The sequence below is a fragment of the Octopus bimaculoides genome, chromosome Z, assembly GCF_046866305.1.
Source record: "Octopus bimaculoides isolate indiv1 chromosome Z, ASM4686630v1, whole genome shotgun sequence".
Classification (NCBI taxonomy): Eukaryota; Metazoa; Mollusca; class Cephalopoda; order Octopoda; family Octopodidae; genus Octopus; species Octopus bimaculoides.
This window is the reverse complement of record NC_142944.1, coordinates 27822007-27839534: the sequence shown is the minus strand read 5'-3', so window position 1 is coordinate 27839534 and position 17528 is coordinate 27822007. Positions and strand designations below refer to the sequence as shown.

The following is a 17528-nucleotide window of genomic DNA, read 5'->3' as shown; positions in this document are numbered from 1 at the left end:
ATATATATATGTATATATATATATATATGTATATATATATGTATATATATATGTATATATATATATGTATATATATATATATATGTATATATATATGTATATATATATGTATATATATATATGTATATATATATATATATATGTATATATATATGTATATATATGTATATATGTATATATATATATGTATATATATGTATGTATATATATGTATATATATATATGTATATATATATATGTATATATATATATGTATGTATGTATATATGTATGTATATATGTATGTATATATGTATGTATAATATGTATGTATATATGTATGTATATATATATGTATATATGTATGTATATATATGTATGTATATATAATGTATGTTGAGACCAGACACGAGACTGAAGAGACCGGAAGGAATTAGTTGCTCTCTGCAACCTGAAACATATTTCCTCATCCAGGGAGCAAGAATGGCTGAATGTGCTGCCCAGGTAGACAAACTTGTCTACTACCTTCAGAATCGTTCCTTCAACCAAGATAGCTGGTTTTTACATACGGATTTCTTGATGCAGGCTGGAACATTACAACAGTCTTGTCCAGGCTAATGCCAAGTCCAAATGCCTTGCAAGACACAGAAATGCCATTCATGAGTATTTGCATGTCATCCACTGTATGAATGACTAAGTCACAGTCATCTGCATAAAGGAGGTCACGAATAATAGACTGGAGAACCTTTGAATTGGCAGCAATTACTGTGCATGTGTACTGACATCGCTTCTCTACAACAAGGGATGCACCTAAGCCAGTTGTGGAAATTCCCACCCCTGAGAGACCAATACTGGTGATTCCTGGTGGGCCAGGGACTTTCTCTGACTTCATATCTTTAATTGCTTTATCTACTAAGCTACTGTCAATTCAAATAGCCAGCCTCTCTGTTGGGTCCACATTAGGCAGGCTCCCCTTATCCCATGCATTCTCAACCTTTCATGGTTGGCATTTCCAAGCTTCCTTCTTTGCAGAGTCACTAACTGCAGCTGAGCCATTATCCATGTGAATATACTTCTACAACATCACGGTTTTCTCTGACACACTCTCTTGAAATCTGAAACTCCTCTAGCCTTTTTGTCCCTCTCTCATATTCCTTAATCCCTTTACCCCCTCCCTCTTATCTCTCAATCTCTTTTGCTTTCCTTCCTCACCTTCCTTGTACCTTGTTTCTCTCTCTCTCTCCCACTCACATTCTGTAATCCCTCCCTCTCGTTATTTGGTCCTGATTTCTTTCCTCTCTCACATATTCCTTAGTCCCTCCACCTTCTTCAACTCCTCTCCTCCTCGACCACGTGATCACTGTCCGGTTTATGCATTGTCGTTCTTTTTCGGCTGACCGCGTTCAAAGTCAGTTGCATCTGTTGTTCTGTCTCACCACCCGGTCAGTAAGATTTTTCCATCTCCTTTTTCCTTGCGCTAGCTTACTACACCGTCTGATAGTCAAAAGACTGTTTTGTTTTATTTTTGTTGTATAGCCGAAAGGCTTTTGTCCATTGTATATGTATAATTCTATTTCTTATGTTACATTTGTCTGATATTCGAGGGACCCTTTCTGTTTGTTATTTCCTTGTGTTGGTATATGTACATTAGTTTGCCTTGCTCAGGGGCTTAATGCCATCAGCTTAAGCCCTTGGTTGAACTGGTTTTGTGTAGTATCGGAAAGGATTGGGCAAAACTATGTAGACATTCCAGACTCTGACTGCGAATGATCCGTGTATCTTGTTTTGTCCTGTTTGCCATTATTGTGCTATTGTCCTTTTCCTGCTTGTAATGTTTTGATGATTTCTGTCTGTTTTGTTTTTACCTTTGATTTATATATATATATATATATATATATATATATATATGTATATTATACAATGGGCTTCTTCCATTTTGTCTACCAGATCCACTCTTAAGGCTTTAACAGGTTGGATCTATAATAAATACTTTCTCAAGGTGTCATGCATTGAGACTAAGCCTAAATCTTATGGTTGAGAAAGACCTAACCACACACACCTTCATATGTATCCCTTTGCTTTTGTTTTTGCAATATCAGCCTAACCACACACACCTTCATATGTATCCCCTTGCTTTTGTTTTTGCAATATCAGCCTACATTTCTGTTTCTTCAACCTCAAACACTTGAGCCTTTCATGGGATAAGTAGAAGTACAGGAGTATTTGCTAGTTAACATCTAAGATCTTGCACATTCCTGACTGAAATGTGCACCAGCTTCTTGTTTATAGATTCCTAGTTTATATAGTTGAGTCCCATCCTTTCAAACTGTCTATCTTCACTATCTTACGATGCTAGTCGTTGCTTTCAAGTATATCTTGTCATGTTCACTTCTCATTTCTCAAATCCATCTCCTCACATATCATCTTTCCTCAACATCACAAAGAACATTTTAGTTTTATTGCATGTGACAATTTCCCCCACCTTCTATGCCACCCTCTCCCCACCAAAAAAACATTGGGCTTAAGCCAGCATCTGTTCCATTGTTCAATTTTTCTTTTCCTCTTTCCCACCCCTACCACCATTATTACAGCTCCAAATATCTTTATTTGCATCTTTATTATTTCATTCTTATTTTTATTATTTTATTTTTTGTTGCTTTATTTTATTCGAGCTGTTCCAGGTTTCACCCAGGTTTCACCCAGGTTTCACCCAGGTTTCACCCAGGTTTCACCCAGCAAGTTGGACATTTTACTGTGGGTGTTATTTATGATTACTAATGATTTAGTGTATGTTAAGGAGGCCAGAATCCAAGAACTAAGATTCTATTAAATTTGTAATGTTTCAGATTTGATACAGTTTTAAGACACTGGTATTTTCAAGTTCACAATATTTTTCTCAGGATGTGAGCAATAACTATGAGAACAATTTTTTGTAGCTCTGATATCTTGGAGGTTCCCAGTATTTGGCCATAATGTTTAAGAGTACTTTTTAGTATTGCCCCAAAGTTCTAATGATTACAGGTACAGTTTTTTTTAGATGTCACATTTTTGTGACCTCTATTTCAAGGTCCTTAATTTACTTAATTTTCCTCATCCCAGGGTCTTACAGGCCCACACCTCCCACACCCTCAGAGTTGGCACGCTCAACGTTGGCATGCTCAATGTCGGCACGCTGAAAGGTAGGTCTGGTGAGATTGTTGAGATGCTTGAACGGAGACATGTAGATTTGTGCTGCATCCAAGAAGTAAGGTGGAGAGGAGGTTCCGCTAGGTTCCTCACAGGCAAAGAACACAGGTACAAGATTTTCTGGGCAGGGAACACTGACAGGGTCGGGGGCGTGGGTATACTTCTTGTGGAGAAATGGGTTGATAAAGTAATCAAGGTAGTCAGAGTATGTGACAGTACTTAAGATTAGATTAGTGCTTCACCATAGGTTAGGTACCGTTATCTCAGCCTATGCCCCTCAACCGGGGCTACTGGATGGGCAGAAAGACCAATTTTATGACACCCTATTGCAGACTACCTCATTGACGAATGGCAGGGACCTTCTCTTTGTGGCTGGTGATTTCATTGAACATGTTGGACAACATGCAGGGGGCTTCTATGGCGTACATGGAGGCTATGGCTTCGGTTCCTGCAATGAGGAGGGAACCAGACTGCTGGAGTTCTGTGATACAAATGATCTTATGGTTTGCAATACCAACTTCAGGAAACCTGCCTGTCACCTAGTCATCTACCATTCCGGCAGACACACTTGCCAAATCAACATCCTCACCAAAAAAAGGGAAAGAGGACTGCTTATAAATGCCAAAACCTTCCCAGGCAAAGAATGTACCCCTCAACACGGATTAGTAGTTAGCAACTTTGGTATCAGGGCTAAATGGATGCCCAGAAGTAGGCCAGCTTGGAGGAAAAGGGTCTGGAAACTTAAAGATCCTGCAAATGGACAGAGATTTAGAGACGTGTTACTCGAAACCTTCAACGAAACAGAAGGGGATATAGCATCAGATAATGTGGAAGACAACTGGAGGTTTCTACAGGACAACCTGCTGAGAGCCATTGAGCAGATCTGTGGATGGTGCAAAGTCCCCTCTCAACCCAAAGTAACATGGTGGTGGAACAATGTGGTTGACAGGGCTATTAGACAAAAGAAATAGGCTTGGAAGGACTGCAAGAACAGAGGTAGCAGGGAATTGTATCAGACTGCCAGAAGGGAAGCTAGGAGACAGGTTTATTTAGCCAGAGGCGAAGCAGATAAGAAAAAATTTGCCAATGTTCTGCACCATGAAGACCAAAGACTTGAAGTATTTCATGTTGCAAGACAGTGTGTGAGAGAGAATCGTGATGTCGTAGGAGAAAAATGTGTCTGCATGGATGATGGCTCACTTGCACTAAACGAGGCTGCAAAGAGAGAGGTTTGGAGATGCCACTATGAAAGGTTGCTCAATAAACAGAATGAATGAGAGAAAGAGAGTCTGCCGAATGTCGACCCAACAGAGGGACCAGCTATCCTAATTGACAGTACCTTGGTAGATAAAGCAATTAAGAGTATGAAAACAGGGAAAGCCCCCGGCCCATCAAGAATCACTGCAGAGATGCTCAAAATATCTGGCAGTGTCGGCTATAGCCTAGTCACCCGTATAGCTAAGCAGGTGATACACGAAGGAATCATACCCAATGACTGGTGTAGCAGCACCATAGTCAGTTGCTACAAAGGTAAAGGTGACGCTTTAGATACTAATAATTACAGAGGCATCAAGCTGTTAGATCAGGTAATGAAAGTCATGGAGAGGGTCATAGACCAACTAATTAGGGAGCGAGTCAGTTTAGATGAGATGCAGTTTGGGTTTGTGCCTGGGAAAAGCACCACTGATGCTATATTTCTGGTAAGATAACTGCAGGAGAAATACCTAGCCAAAGATAAACCTCTGTACCTGGCTTTCATTCACATGGAGAAAGCGTTTGACAGGGTCCCTCAATCCCTTATCTGGTGGTCAATGAGGAAACTAAGGATAGATGAATGGTTAGTGAGAGCTGTGTGAGCCATGTACAGGGATGCTGTCAGTAAGGTGAGGGTTGGCAACGAGTACAGTGAAGAATTCCGGGTAGAGGTAGGGGTTCACCAAGGTTCAGTCCTCAGCCCCCTCCTATTTATCATAGTCCTCCAGGCAATAACACAGGGATTCAAGACAGGTTGCCCCTGGGAGCTCCTCTATACTGATGACCTTGCTCTAATTGCTGAGTCACTATCAGAACTAGGGGAGAAGTTTCAGGTGTGGAAGCAAGGATTAGAATTGAAGGGCCTTAGAGTCAACCTAGCTAAAACCAAAGTCCTAATAAGTATGAAGGTAGACAAACCACAAACCTCTTCAGGTAGATGGCCCTCCTCGATCTGTAGAAAAAGCGTTGGTAGAAACTCTATAAGATGCACCCAGTGCAAGGACACATAAGAGGTGCAGCAATATCAAAGGAAGGCTAACTAGCAAGATAGTTTTTGTATGTGGCAGATGTTCAGGAGCAATAAACACTAAAAATGTGCAGAGAACAACTTCTGCCACATTCCAGGGAGAAAAACTAGAAGTAGTTGATAGCTTCCGTTACCTAGGTGACCAAGTCAGTAGTGGAGGAGGGTGCGCTGAAAGTGTAGCTGCTAGAATAAAAATAGCCTGGGCAAAGTTCACAGAGCTCTTACCTCTGCTGGTGACAAAGGGCCTCTCACTCAGAGTAAAAGGCAGACTGTATGACGCATGTGTACGAACAGCAATGCTACATGGCAGTGAAACATGGGCTATGACTGCTGAGGACATGCATAAGCTCGAAAGGAATGAAGCCAGTATGCTCTGATGGATGTGTAATGTCAGTGTGCATACTTGACAGTGTGTAGGTACCGTGAGAGAAAAGTTGGACTTAAGAAGCTTCAGTTGTGGTGTGCAAGAGAGATGATTGCGCTGGTATGGTCATTTGGCGAGAATGGATTGGGATAGCTGCGTGAAAAAGTGCCACACCCTAGCGGTTGAGGGTACCTGTGGAAGAGGAAGACCTGGGTTGAGGTGGTGAAGCACGATCTTTGAACATTAGGCCTCACCAAGGCAATGACTAATGACCGAGACCTTTGGAAATATGCTGTGCGTGAGAAGACCCGGCAAGACAAGTGAGACCATAACCCATGGCCTTTACCAGGAGTGTAGCCAGCCTACTTATGCGTACCTTTCCTTCTTTGGACATAAACCCTGCTTGTGAAGACCTGTTGACGCAAGTGAAATCGAAATTGAATCAAATTCGTTGACTGGCACCCATGCCAACTTTCCTTCATTGGACACTAAACTCAGTTTGTGAAGACCTGTTGGGGCAAGTGAGATCGAAACTGAACCAAGTTTGATGACTGGCACCCGTGCCAGTGGAGCGCTAACAGCACCATCCGTGCGGGATCACTGCCAGAGCAGCGGTCTCGATCCTGTGCCAGTGGCACGTAAAAAGCACCATATGAGCGCGATATTTCCAGCTTAGCCTTACTGGCACTTGTGCCCGTGGCATATGAACAAAACATTGGATTGACTCCTGTGCAGGTGGCACATGAAATACATCATTTGAGCGTGGCCGTTGACAGTACCACTGGACTGGCCTTCATGCCGGTGGCACATAAAAAGCACTCACTACATTCTCAGAGTAGTTGGCATTAGAAAGGGCATCCAGCTGTAGAGACTCTGCCGGATTAGATTGTAGTCTGGTGTAGTCATCTGGTTCGCCAGTACCCAGTCAAATCGTCCAACCCATGCTAGCATGGAAAGCTGACATTAAATGATGAATTTTACAAAAGTGTTTTAGTCTGCCAGGATTGACATATCTATGAGCATACATTTTTGTCAATGTGAATTTTTATGACAATATCTGGTCTTTTGGTCTGTATTTCACAATCAGTTTGGATACTAAAGTCCCAAAGAATGGTGATGTATTTATTTTCTACTATTTAACCTCTGAAATGTCATATGTTAGTGCAATATGTTTCTTCTAAGAATGACAAGTTCCAATTTCTTTGATAAATACATTTCCATTGTTATTATTTCCTGATAGAATTTTCACCATGTTCACAGCCATATCTTCAGATTTGTTTAGACTACAGTTGGTTGTCTATGAATTTGTTTACCATTTACTGAAAAGCTTTCTATACTACCTTGTAAATATATGGGTCAACAAAATCGTTTTGTTGTTTAGTTTTGTTTAGTAAGCGTTAGAAATTTATTAGGTTGTGGGAAATGTTTGGTGTATCCCCTTTATAATTGCTTTTACTCTGATTTGGGAGATATATGAGGAATAGAAGAGGATAAGTGAAGATTGTCGAGTTCATTTTCCCTTCACATTCTTTCTTGGTTGGAAATACATAGGAAAAATAGTAGTCATGTATATAATGACACTGTTTTGGTACTACAAAAAGCAGGCTTAGTTTTAAAATTCTAGTACTGATAGATGCATGTGTGTATATATGTATATAGCTGAATAGTTCTTGCCTCAGTCTTCCAATCTTTAATCCAAATAATGTTATGGGCCTTCTTCAACATAGATTATGTTTTTGTAATGCAGTTCTCTATAAATATAACCTTGTTTCATACATTCAAAATTTTAAAGACCATTTTCAAAATTGGTAACAGAATTATTAAGATGTGCAATTTTTATGGGAATAGTAAGTGACAAGACTTATTTGTTGAAGTTTTCTACTAGCAGAAAATGTGAAAAAAATATCAGTATTGAATTTCATTCAAAATATTTTTTTTATTTTTGATGTTGATTTCTTTAAAAAATTATAACGATTTCTTAATTTTATTTCCATAAAGTTATTCTCTGGATTTTTTGATACTCTAACTGGCAGTAAAGTGGAAAGTGAGAGTTACAAGAAAATAGCTGAAGAAATAAATGTAAAAGCTGATGAAATTATGTTCCTTACAGATAATCCTAAAGGCAAGTTTATATTTTGTTTATTCTTTTTCTAATCTTTCACAGTAGGATGATTTTTACAATTTTAGACAATAGCATATTTGAGCAAGCATTTTTATAATACTGTAGGACATGGTGCTTATCGACAAACAGGCTGACTTGAGCATATGCAGTTATATTTCTTATCTTAGAGCTATAAATAGGATAAAGCAATATTTGAACTTTTGACCTTTGATTAATAAGTCAGCACCTTTATTGTATAATAATTATTCTTTAAATTGATTCTAAATATATTGTTTTATAACTGTGGCAATTTCATTAAATATTTACTGTGTCATGAATATATTTCTCATAACTATTCAATAATGCATGGTGGAATTACTGAAAGTTGCTACTTAAGGAAGAGAGAATTGCTTCAAAGTTTATTTTTCTGATGTTGAGAAATCATTATCAAAAAGTGAAAAAAGCATTCATATATTTCCCTATAATTCTTTTATTTTTTTCATGAGATAAAAGTCTTTGAAGTGTCTAGTAGCTGTGGATGGCACTATTTCCTCCTCTTTCTGGACTGATCAACATGACATAACTTAATATTTTAAAATTAGTTCATCTAAATTCATTTAAAAATTAAAAACAATTTATTTGTTTTTTCTTTACTTTTTCCTTCTAACAGTGGAGAAAAGAAAAGAAGGGAAGATAGAGGGAGAGAAACTTTTTACATGTTTTTGAAATATCTTGCATATTTTTTCAAAGTACATTTGATTGCTTTCTCTATTTTCTTAATGCTAGTTTTTCAGCTAAATTATTTGAAAAGATATGAGACTTAAAGAAAAAGGGATAAAAGAGCACCAGAATGAACGTAGGGCTAGATTCTCCAGCAAATGCCTATATAGATTTACTAACCATGCTATGTTAATTTCCATATAACTTTGTAATTATCACATCCTTAGACTATTATGTTTTTCTTTTGTTTTGAGGTTATTTACCTTTTTCCTTTAAGTTCATATGATATATCAAGCACTTATTGAAGCTCGGATGATTGTGTATTTCTTCTGTAAACTGCCATTTCATCTTGTCCTAAAATTGTTTGTAATTAGCAATCAACAACAAATATTTTATTTTAAATGCTGGTCAAATGAACAAGTTCAATATATAGTCAAATAAGTTGCCAACTTTGTCCTCTGCTGATAAAAAAATTGTTCTTCTATGCTCAATTCTTGAGTAACACAAATTATTTTTATTTTGAAGCTAATTATTATGGAAATATTTTGAAGTTGAAAGTCAGGTGAAAAATATCTAATCAATACATCTATAATGTGTGTGTGTGTTATGCTGAATATATGCTGTTTTAATACATTCGCATGTACAGCAGAACTGACTACAATTATTCAAAAGTAAAACTATGCAACTCATTTCATGAAAATTATAATTGAAAACCAGCTTAAACTGAAAAGTAGCCTATCTGACATCATGGCTATGTAGGTAATTCATTTACAAGTGATCAGTTAACTATCTCTGTAACAGTGGTTTGCTCAAGCTGGAAGATATTTGAAGAATGCAGATAACTCAAGACAATATAATAAAATGATAGCATCAGTTGTATTACAGGACTCCAGAAGCCTTGATATTTGTTCATTTTTTTAAAAATTGTCATCACTGCTTCTATGCATTGATACTAGAAAAATCAAGGCTCTTAGGGTTTTAAGATGCACATCACCTTTGCCAAATGAACTTTGTACTTATCAGGAGATAAGGCAGGCTCGGAATGTGAATAATAGATTCTCTCCTGTTGAGGAATATATCAATGCACACCTCAGAATAGGACTGTAGATTGTAACTTCAGGTTGAAGGCAAAGAAAATTGGGAAACAAATGACAAATGAAAGAAAGATATGCGATTTTACTGTTACACTAAATTTCCATTTCATATCATATGTTCTCATCTTCACAGAGATAGAGAACAAAGGGATTTTCTGTATGATATTGATAGTATTCAAATGGATAGAGCAATTCTATGCCAGGAGCAGATGATGATGAAGTAGTGCTAAAAGACCTAAGTGGTAGGCCTGGAAAGAGAAGAGTTGTAGGGGGCTAGGCTGGAAGAGCAATGATCAGTTTATCAAGATAGGATAGAAGCTAAGAGTAAATTTACAGGCAACAAAACAGTAATATAGTATTGGGGATAAGCTTGTAACAACTAAGTGACTGGTGTGGAAAGGGTGACAAGCAGCGATATCAGGAATGACTAAATAGGAAGCTAAGTTTAGGTGGTTGATTGATGTTCTAAATTGTATAAGGATCATGTATTTTCAATTGCAGATTATGTGTTTGTATGAAGTGGTAACAAATATGTGGTGAACAGAGGTTTTATTATATGAACTTGTTGAATAAGAAATAGAAGAGATATTGTAAGAATCTATATTTTGAGGAACCAATAGAGAGGTCACCTCAAACATGATTAATAAGGTAATCAAGTAGCTGAAATCAAAGGAAGTTATAGTTTACCTTGCTATAGCTGCTAAAATAATCCAAGCATATGATTGTGAGATATAAACACTGGATGCAGATTTGCTGAAACTGGATACAATAGAATATGGTGAGTATGAACCAGTTGATGAATAATGTTAACCTGCATAAAAAACAATGCTAGTGATATGTGAAAGCTGCTGGATGTTATCAGCATTGTCCAAAGGGTACTAGTAAGAAGACTATACTTTATGATGGAAAGTATATGTTGAAAAATTACTTTAACTTATTGGAAATGTTAAATGGAGTGTCATTCTTGCGATAGTTTGTCATAGTAATCCTTAATATGTTTTGCTTCTATTCAACAGAAGCTGCAGCGGCAACATCTGCTGGTATTAAGTGTTATATTGTTATACGAGATGGAAATGAAGCACTATCTGAAGATGATCTCAGTAAATTCTGTACAATTCATAGTTTCACTGAACTTATGAACAACGAAGAATCAAAACCCCCAGTTTCTAAAAAGAAGAACTTAAAAACTGAGGAATAAAGCAAATTTCTACAGGTTTTTTAAATTTCATTATGTAAACTGATTTTCAGAAAGAAATTCATTATTGTTGTAAAGCATATATAGTAGATCAGTGATTCAAACTCACCTTCTATCATTATAATTTGTATTTTATGTAAGTTACTCAGATACCAGACTATATCTGAGTTAATGAAAGCAAGCTTTTTTTAAAATAAAAATCAACTTTTGCTTTACATTTTATTATTGCAGTCTCTACTTATTATTACTGTTGTCACATTTGGGACAGATCTGGCTTTCAACTGAATCCATTGTGAAGATTGCCCTGCCGCCTTCTTTTAACTGGGAAGAGCATGCAATTTTTATATGCTTGGTGGCCATGGCAAAAGAGGTTGTATGATGGTTGTGATTGAAGAGGCTGAAGACATATACTTTTCCTTCATCAACTTCAAGTTTCACTTGAAAGGTAAAGTAAGTGGAGAGAGGGAAATGGTACCTTCCAACAATTTTGTTGAAAGATGGATGAGAGTAGTAAATATGGTACAAGTGAATGGGCTTGCCCTAAGCATACACCTGTAAACTGGAGATAAGGAACTGAGAAAAGGCACCTGCCCCAGAAGTCAGGACATCTGTGGTTTTATGGGGTTTTTCAATGAGCAGTCCTTAAATGTCTCTTCTCTATTGAGGAATTCTCATTGTTTAAACTAATTATTTTCTTTTTCATTCTTTTCTTTTTTTTTTTTTTGTTAAACCTATTCACATGTAAAACCCTCAGACCAACACGTGCACACACATACACACCCACCCAATGTTTTGTTCTGTGCCGTCCTTAATGTTTTTCTTACATTCAGAATCTTTCTTAGGAATCATGCAGAATATGGGATGGTACTTTTCTGCAGATCTATAGTGTGATTCTTAATTCCAATATCTTTCAGTCTTTTAGATTGCATTTCAGGAATTGTGTTAAGTGCACCAATTACCTCAAGAATAATTATCGTACTCTACTGCAGTCTCTTCAGCTGTCTGGCTAGATCCTGATATTTCTCAATTTTTTTTCAATTTTTTTGGTATCAGCTCTGCTCGTCATTATCATCATCATCATCATCTATTTTCCATGCTGGCATGGTTTGGACGGTTTGACAGCAGTTGCTCATCAATATCATCATCATCATCGCCATCATACATCTGTTTTCCATGCTGGACAGTTTGACAGCAGTTGGTAAAGCTGGGGGCTGCATCAGGCTCCATTGTCTGTTTTGACATGGTTTCAGTGTCTAATGCCAACCATTTTACGGAGTGTACTGGTTGCTTTTTACATGGCACTAGCAGCAGTGCACCAGCACTGACAGTCACAAAGTACCTTGCAAGACAAAGAACCCTCAACTGGGAGTGGGGAGTAGTATTTAGGGATTGCGGATTTGTCAGTTGAGAGATTAAATTTATAGAGGGACAGAGATAGGTGTCTTTCTGTAGTGTAGATACATGGGTCCCCCAGTTGGAAAAGAAAGGAGAGCAAGGTAAAGAGTAGGATACAGAAAGCAATAGTGAGAGAGATGATGGCATAGACATGCATGCAAGGGATATTGAGGGTGATGAGACTAGATGAGGTGACACAGAGGTTTAGACTGGGTGGGTGGATGGGTAGGACAGAGGTTACAGTAGCAAATGATGGAGAGAAATATAAGAGAGGCTTGGGGGTGGAGTTTGCAGTACATATGTGAGGGTATTGAAGGTAATAGCAGGTAAGAGAGGTATTGATAATGGAGAAGAGAAGGTGCAGAAAGGAAGTGATTAGTGGAGACAGTACACAGTGGAAGATAATGAGAAATGGAAGTAGTCTGGGGTCGGGGAAAAGAGGTCACTGAGAAAACCAGTGAAGGAATGTAGTATGTGCCTTTTCTGATCTCAGGGGATAAAGACATGATGGGTATTAGAGGATGAAATGTGGTGGGGATGGGGAAGAGCCCCTTATGGACAAGCATTACCAAGATGGTTTTAGGACTTCCGTTCTGCTATGGTGGGCATGTCTTCTTGAGTGAAGCAAGGTGCCAGATATCTCAGTCCTTTCTCATTTACTTTGTAAGGCTTAGCATTTGGAGATTGACCTTCTATAATGCCAACGTCGTCTCCTTCATTGGACACTAAACTCGGCTTGCGAAGACCTGTTGGGGCAAGCGAAAGTGAAATCATGATGGCACCTGTGCCCAGCGTCACCTTCCTGGCACGTGTAAAGACAATCAAGCGAGATCTTTGCCAGTGCCACTGGACTGGCTCCTGTGAAGGTGGCACGTAAAATACACCATTTTGAGCGTTGCCAGTACTGCCTGACTGGCCTTCGTGCTGGTGGCACGTAAAAGCACCCACTACACTCTCGGAGTGGTTGAAGTTAGGAAGGGCATCCAGCTGTAGAAACTCTGCCAGATCAGATTGGAGCCTGGTGTAGCCTTCTGGTTCACCAGTCCTCAGTCAAATCATCCAACCCATGCTAGCATGGAAAGCGGATGTTAAACGATGATGATGATGTTAGTTCACCCCATGTCTTCCAGGTCTCCCTCATCCCCAAGTACCATCCACTTTGAGTGATTGACACTTCTTTATGCAACTCTCCTCATCCAGGCATATCACATGACCAAACCAGCACAATACTCTCTTGCACATGAAATCTAATTCCTCTTATGCCTAACTTTTCTCTCAATACATTAACACTTTGTCATACATACCATTGACATTGCACATCTAATGGAGCATACTAACTTTGTTCCTCTCTAGTCTTTGCCTGTCATCTACTTTCATGGCCCATGTAGCATTGCAGTTCATACACATGCATCATACAATCTTCCTTTCAGTTAGAGAGAGAGACCTTTGGTTACCAACAGAGTTAAAATCTCTCTGAACTTCCTCCATCCTATTCTTATTCTAGCAAATTGCTCTTTTGGTACATACTCCTCCACAACTAATTAGGGACCTAGGTAACAGAAATTATCCACTGTCTCTACAGAACCTGCAGGACATTTGAGAAAATCAATTTCCTGTGTATTTGTAGATTGTCTCTTGTACATCTTCCTCATATAAACAATACTTTCTCTGTTAACCTTCCTATTATTTCACTGCACCTCTGTTATCATAGGAAATTGCAAAGTCTATGATCTTACACTGTCTATTTTGTCCTCTGTTATCATATTTGGTCTTCTTGCTTGGGAAAGTCCCATAAAATCCTGTCATTCTCATTCTTTGTCACAACTTCTGGTTTGTGTTCATACCAATTTCCTGTTATTTCAAAGCCACACACTAAAAAAAAGACTTGATAATAAATGAATAGCTTTTATGGCATTTATATACTGATGATCTAGTTATTGAAGTATTTGCCAAAGAACTGCAGAAAAAGTTTAAAATTTGGAAAATGTTTTTGAGATCATGGTGAAAACTAAAGAGCTTGGTGGTTAGTGAGTCTAAGTACTCCTACTCAAGTTGTAGTAAAGAAGTTAGCAGCTGTTCAGACTCACAAAAAGTAATGTGATCTCTGGTAAGATACCCCAATGCACTCTTTTACCTACACAGTCATACCTGCATGTATACTCTTTTTGTGCTAGCTTACTGCACTCACTCAAGAGATAATTGATACTTTCATCTCCTTTCCTGCAGATTCTATATTTACTGGCTGACTGAGTTTATTGATCTTTGCCTTTATTAAATTCATCTTAATGGCTTGTTTTTGAGCAGCTATAATTAGCACTTTGATCTCTTGTTTCAGGTTTCCATCTATCAGCCACAGTGAGCATTACTTCCAACATTGTCAGTTTGTTGCATGAATTGGCCATGTAATTCCACTTCTTTCCATCTGCTTACCCTGTTGTTCTTCCTTCTCTTCTTGAACTCTCCAACTGGTTCTTTAACTTGGGCATCTGTGACTGCCCATAGTATTCTTTCTTCATTCCACACAGCATGATTTTCAATCCTGATATCATGGTATTTATAGTGTTGTCTGCATTTAGTAATAATTTGCCTCGTTCCTTTCTTGGTAGTTAGTGCATTGCTATTACTTTTAGAATGGTATGCATTGTGAGCAGCTTTCAAGTTCTTCTATCCAAGTTCTGTAGCTCAACCTTTGTCCATTTCAGTAGGGAGCAGAATGTCTTAATACTTGTATAACCCATGTATTGCTATAATGATATTCCATCCATTTAATTTTGTTGTGAGTACATTCCTAGTTCTCCTCCATGTGTTCTTTAAAGATTTCTCTCCCTCATTTCTTTTCCCATTATCCTAAAATCTTGCAGCACCCCTAGTTATTTGTATCTCTCATTATTCCACTGCAATATAAAGATGTGGAAATTTGATGGCATCAGGTTTTATCTTCTGTCCTCTCTTCATAATTAGAACTGCACACTGATCTGTAGTGGAGTCACCAAAATGTAGTGTGTTTTTGTTGAGTGTCAGTGCAATAGGCATGTGTTTGCCTGAGAAATGACAAAGTGATAACTGGTTCAATTATAACATTTTTATTAGCTGGAATTAATAAATAATAATTGCCACTACAATCAATTTGGACAACTTGCTTCGAGTTGCTAGACAAATGATGGAACCAGGATATGTTTGTGTGTGTGTTCTCTCATCTTGCTTGGCCGGCGAAAAATCACTGTCTCATCGTAGCAGAGGTCTCATAGCAGCAGTCTCCCTGTCTGTCTGTCCCTGTGTGTTGCTGACCACTCTATTTATAAGAATCGTGGCAGCTAGAAGGACATACATACTGCAGCAGAGTTTGTACCTAAATAGGTCAGATGCTGACCAGTTGAACTTCGCCTGACATTATAAGGTCGAAGGTTAAAGGGAGATGATCAATCACTTTTTGACAGGACAAAGAAAACCTGTTTTTCGCGCCTGTTGATTGTCGTGTTTTGGAACCGAGAATTCTTAGATTCGGTTTCGAATCTAGGCTTGGAGAAGGAAGTGTTAATTTTTACACTACCCCACTTCTAGTGAGAAAGCCACAGAGATCGAACGATATTAGAAATGTTATCTTTTTGTGTATGCAGAAAAAATTTTACAAGTTGCAACAGACAAATGAATGTCAAAAACATGGGATACAAAAAATATGAAGCAAAGATTCACTGTTGGTGTGTGCTATATGGTGGGCAATGCATATGTGTGCCCAGGCAGAAGCATGTTGGCGCGTTGAAAGAGACGTGCCTCTATTTCACCTTTCACCATTATATACAAACAAACGCGAGCGTAGTAGAAAACATCTCTTTCCCTGTCATCACCTGACTGACTATTATTTAGGCGGCAATTGTCTCCACACCGTTCGAGCCAGGACGCAAATCGACCAACCGTAGCCCCTAATAAGGTCACATGAGAGTGTTCTTCTGATGCTTCTCTGGAGCCCCTATTTTACTATAAATAGCCTAAATTATACCCGCCAATTCGTCGTGGCTCAGATCTCCTAGATCTGGCTGCTGACCACACACGCGTAACACAGCACCAACCAACCAGCCAGTTTCCAGCGACGACATTGACACCATCGTCCAACTACGACTACCAGCATCGCCGCCAGCGTCGACATGACTCTACACGTACACAAGCTACCAACAGCTAACCAAACAACTACCGCAGCACTTCTCGACCCTGTTTGTGTGATTTGCTCACCACGAAACCAACAGCCAGAATTCAGTCTGCGAAGAACATCTGTATTCAAGAACCCGGCGCGGCATCGAAGCCCCAACATCACGACGAGTGACCGCTCTGCCTTAACGCCTTAACTTTTTATGTACAGACACTAACCACTGTGTACTCTAACTAAGAACTGGTATATTTCCTTATCCGTGTTACTGACTCTATTCAATACTATGTATCTCTCGCATTTACATACATGTATTACTTGCACACACTCTTGTTTACATGACGGCCAGTTTTATATTGTGTTTTATTATGTCGCATTCACACACAGACAGACATACAGTTTAATGCTCCAATAAATCTTACTGTTATTCATCTTTATCGGTTGAGTCCTATCTTGTCCTTCCTGGCATTTCTTAGTTCTCTATGTTATAGTATTATAACATAATATATATCATTTTATATTTTTGTGTTCGACCGTGTGACGCATATAAAAAAGGAGCCTGTTTTTCCATTCGTCACCATTTCTCCTTTTGGTTCGCACGGTCGTTCTTACAGATCTACCCCAAACTGTATTCCAATGTTCTTGCTGAATATGCTTCCTGTTTGGGTCAGAGACTCCAATTCTTTCTCAGTTTTTGTAATACAGCTTGGTCATCCATATAAAGCAGGTTCTTCATTTTCACCTTGGTTTTGGTAAATTCATAAGCAGGCCTGGATTTTCTCAGTATATTTATCAGAGTGATTAAGACAATGACAAAGAGTATTATTTCTATTTAAAAGGTGCAAACTGGCAGAACTGTTAACACACCAAGCAAAATGCTTAGCATCTTGTCCATCTTTATGCTCTGAGCTCAAATTCTGCCAAGTTTGTCTTTGCTTTTCATCCCTTCGGGGTCAATTAAATAAGTACCAGTTGAACACTGGTGTTGATGTAATCAATTTTTCCCCTTCTCAAAATTGCTGACCTTGTGCCAAAATTTGAAATCATTATTATAACTAGCAAATGCACCCAT

The 17528-nt window shown here is 38.4% G+C and overlaps 1 protein-coding gene across 1 annotated transcript; it reads left to right on the top strand.

The window, feature by feature from the left end:
* The first annotated feature begins 6741 nt into the window (after positions 1 to 6741).
* On the top strand, positions 6742 to 11142 carry LOC106878813 (uncharacterized). Its single transcript, XM_089365000.1, has 2 exons — positions 6742 to 7932; positions 10742 to 11142. Exons 1-2 carry the CDS (start codon positions 7908 to 7910, stop codon positions 10921 to 10923), a joined length of 207 nt encoding a protein of 68 aa, XP_089221126.1. The 5' UTR covers positions 6742 to 7907; the 3' UTR covers positions 10924 to 11142.
* Positions 11143 to 17528: the final 6386 nt, after the last annotated feature.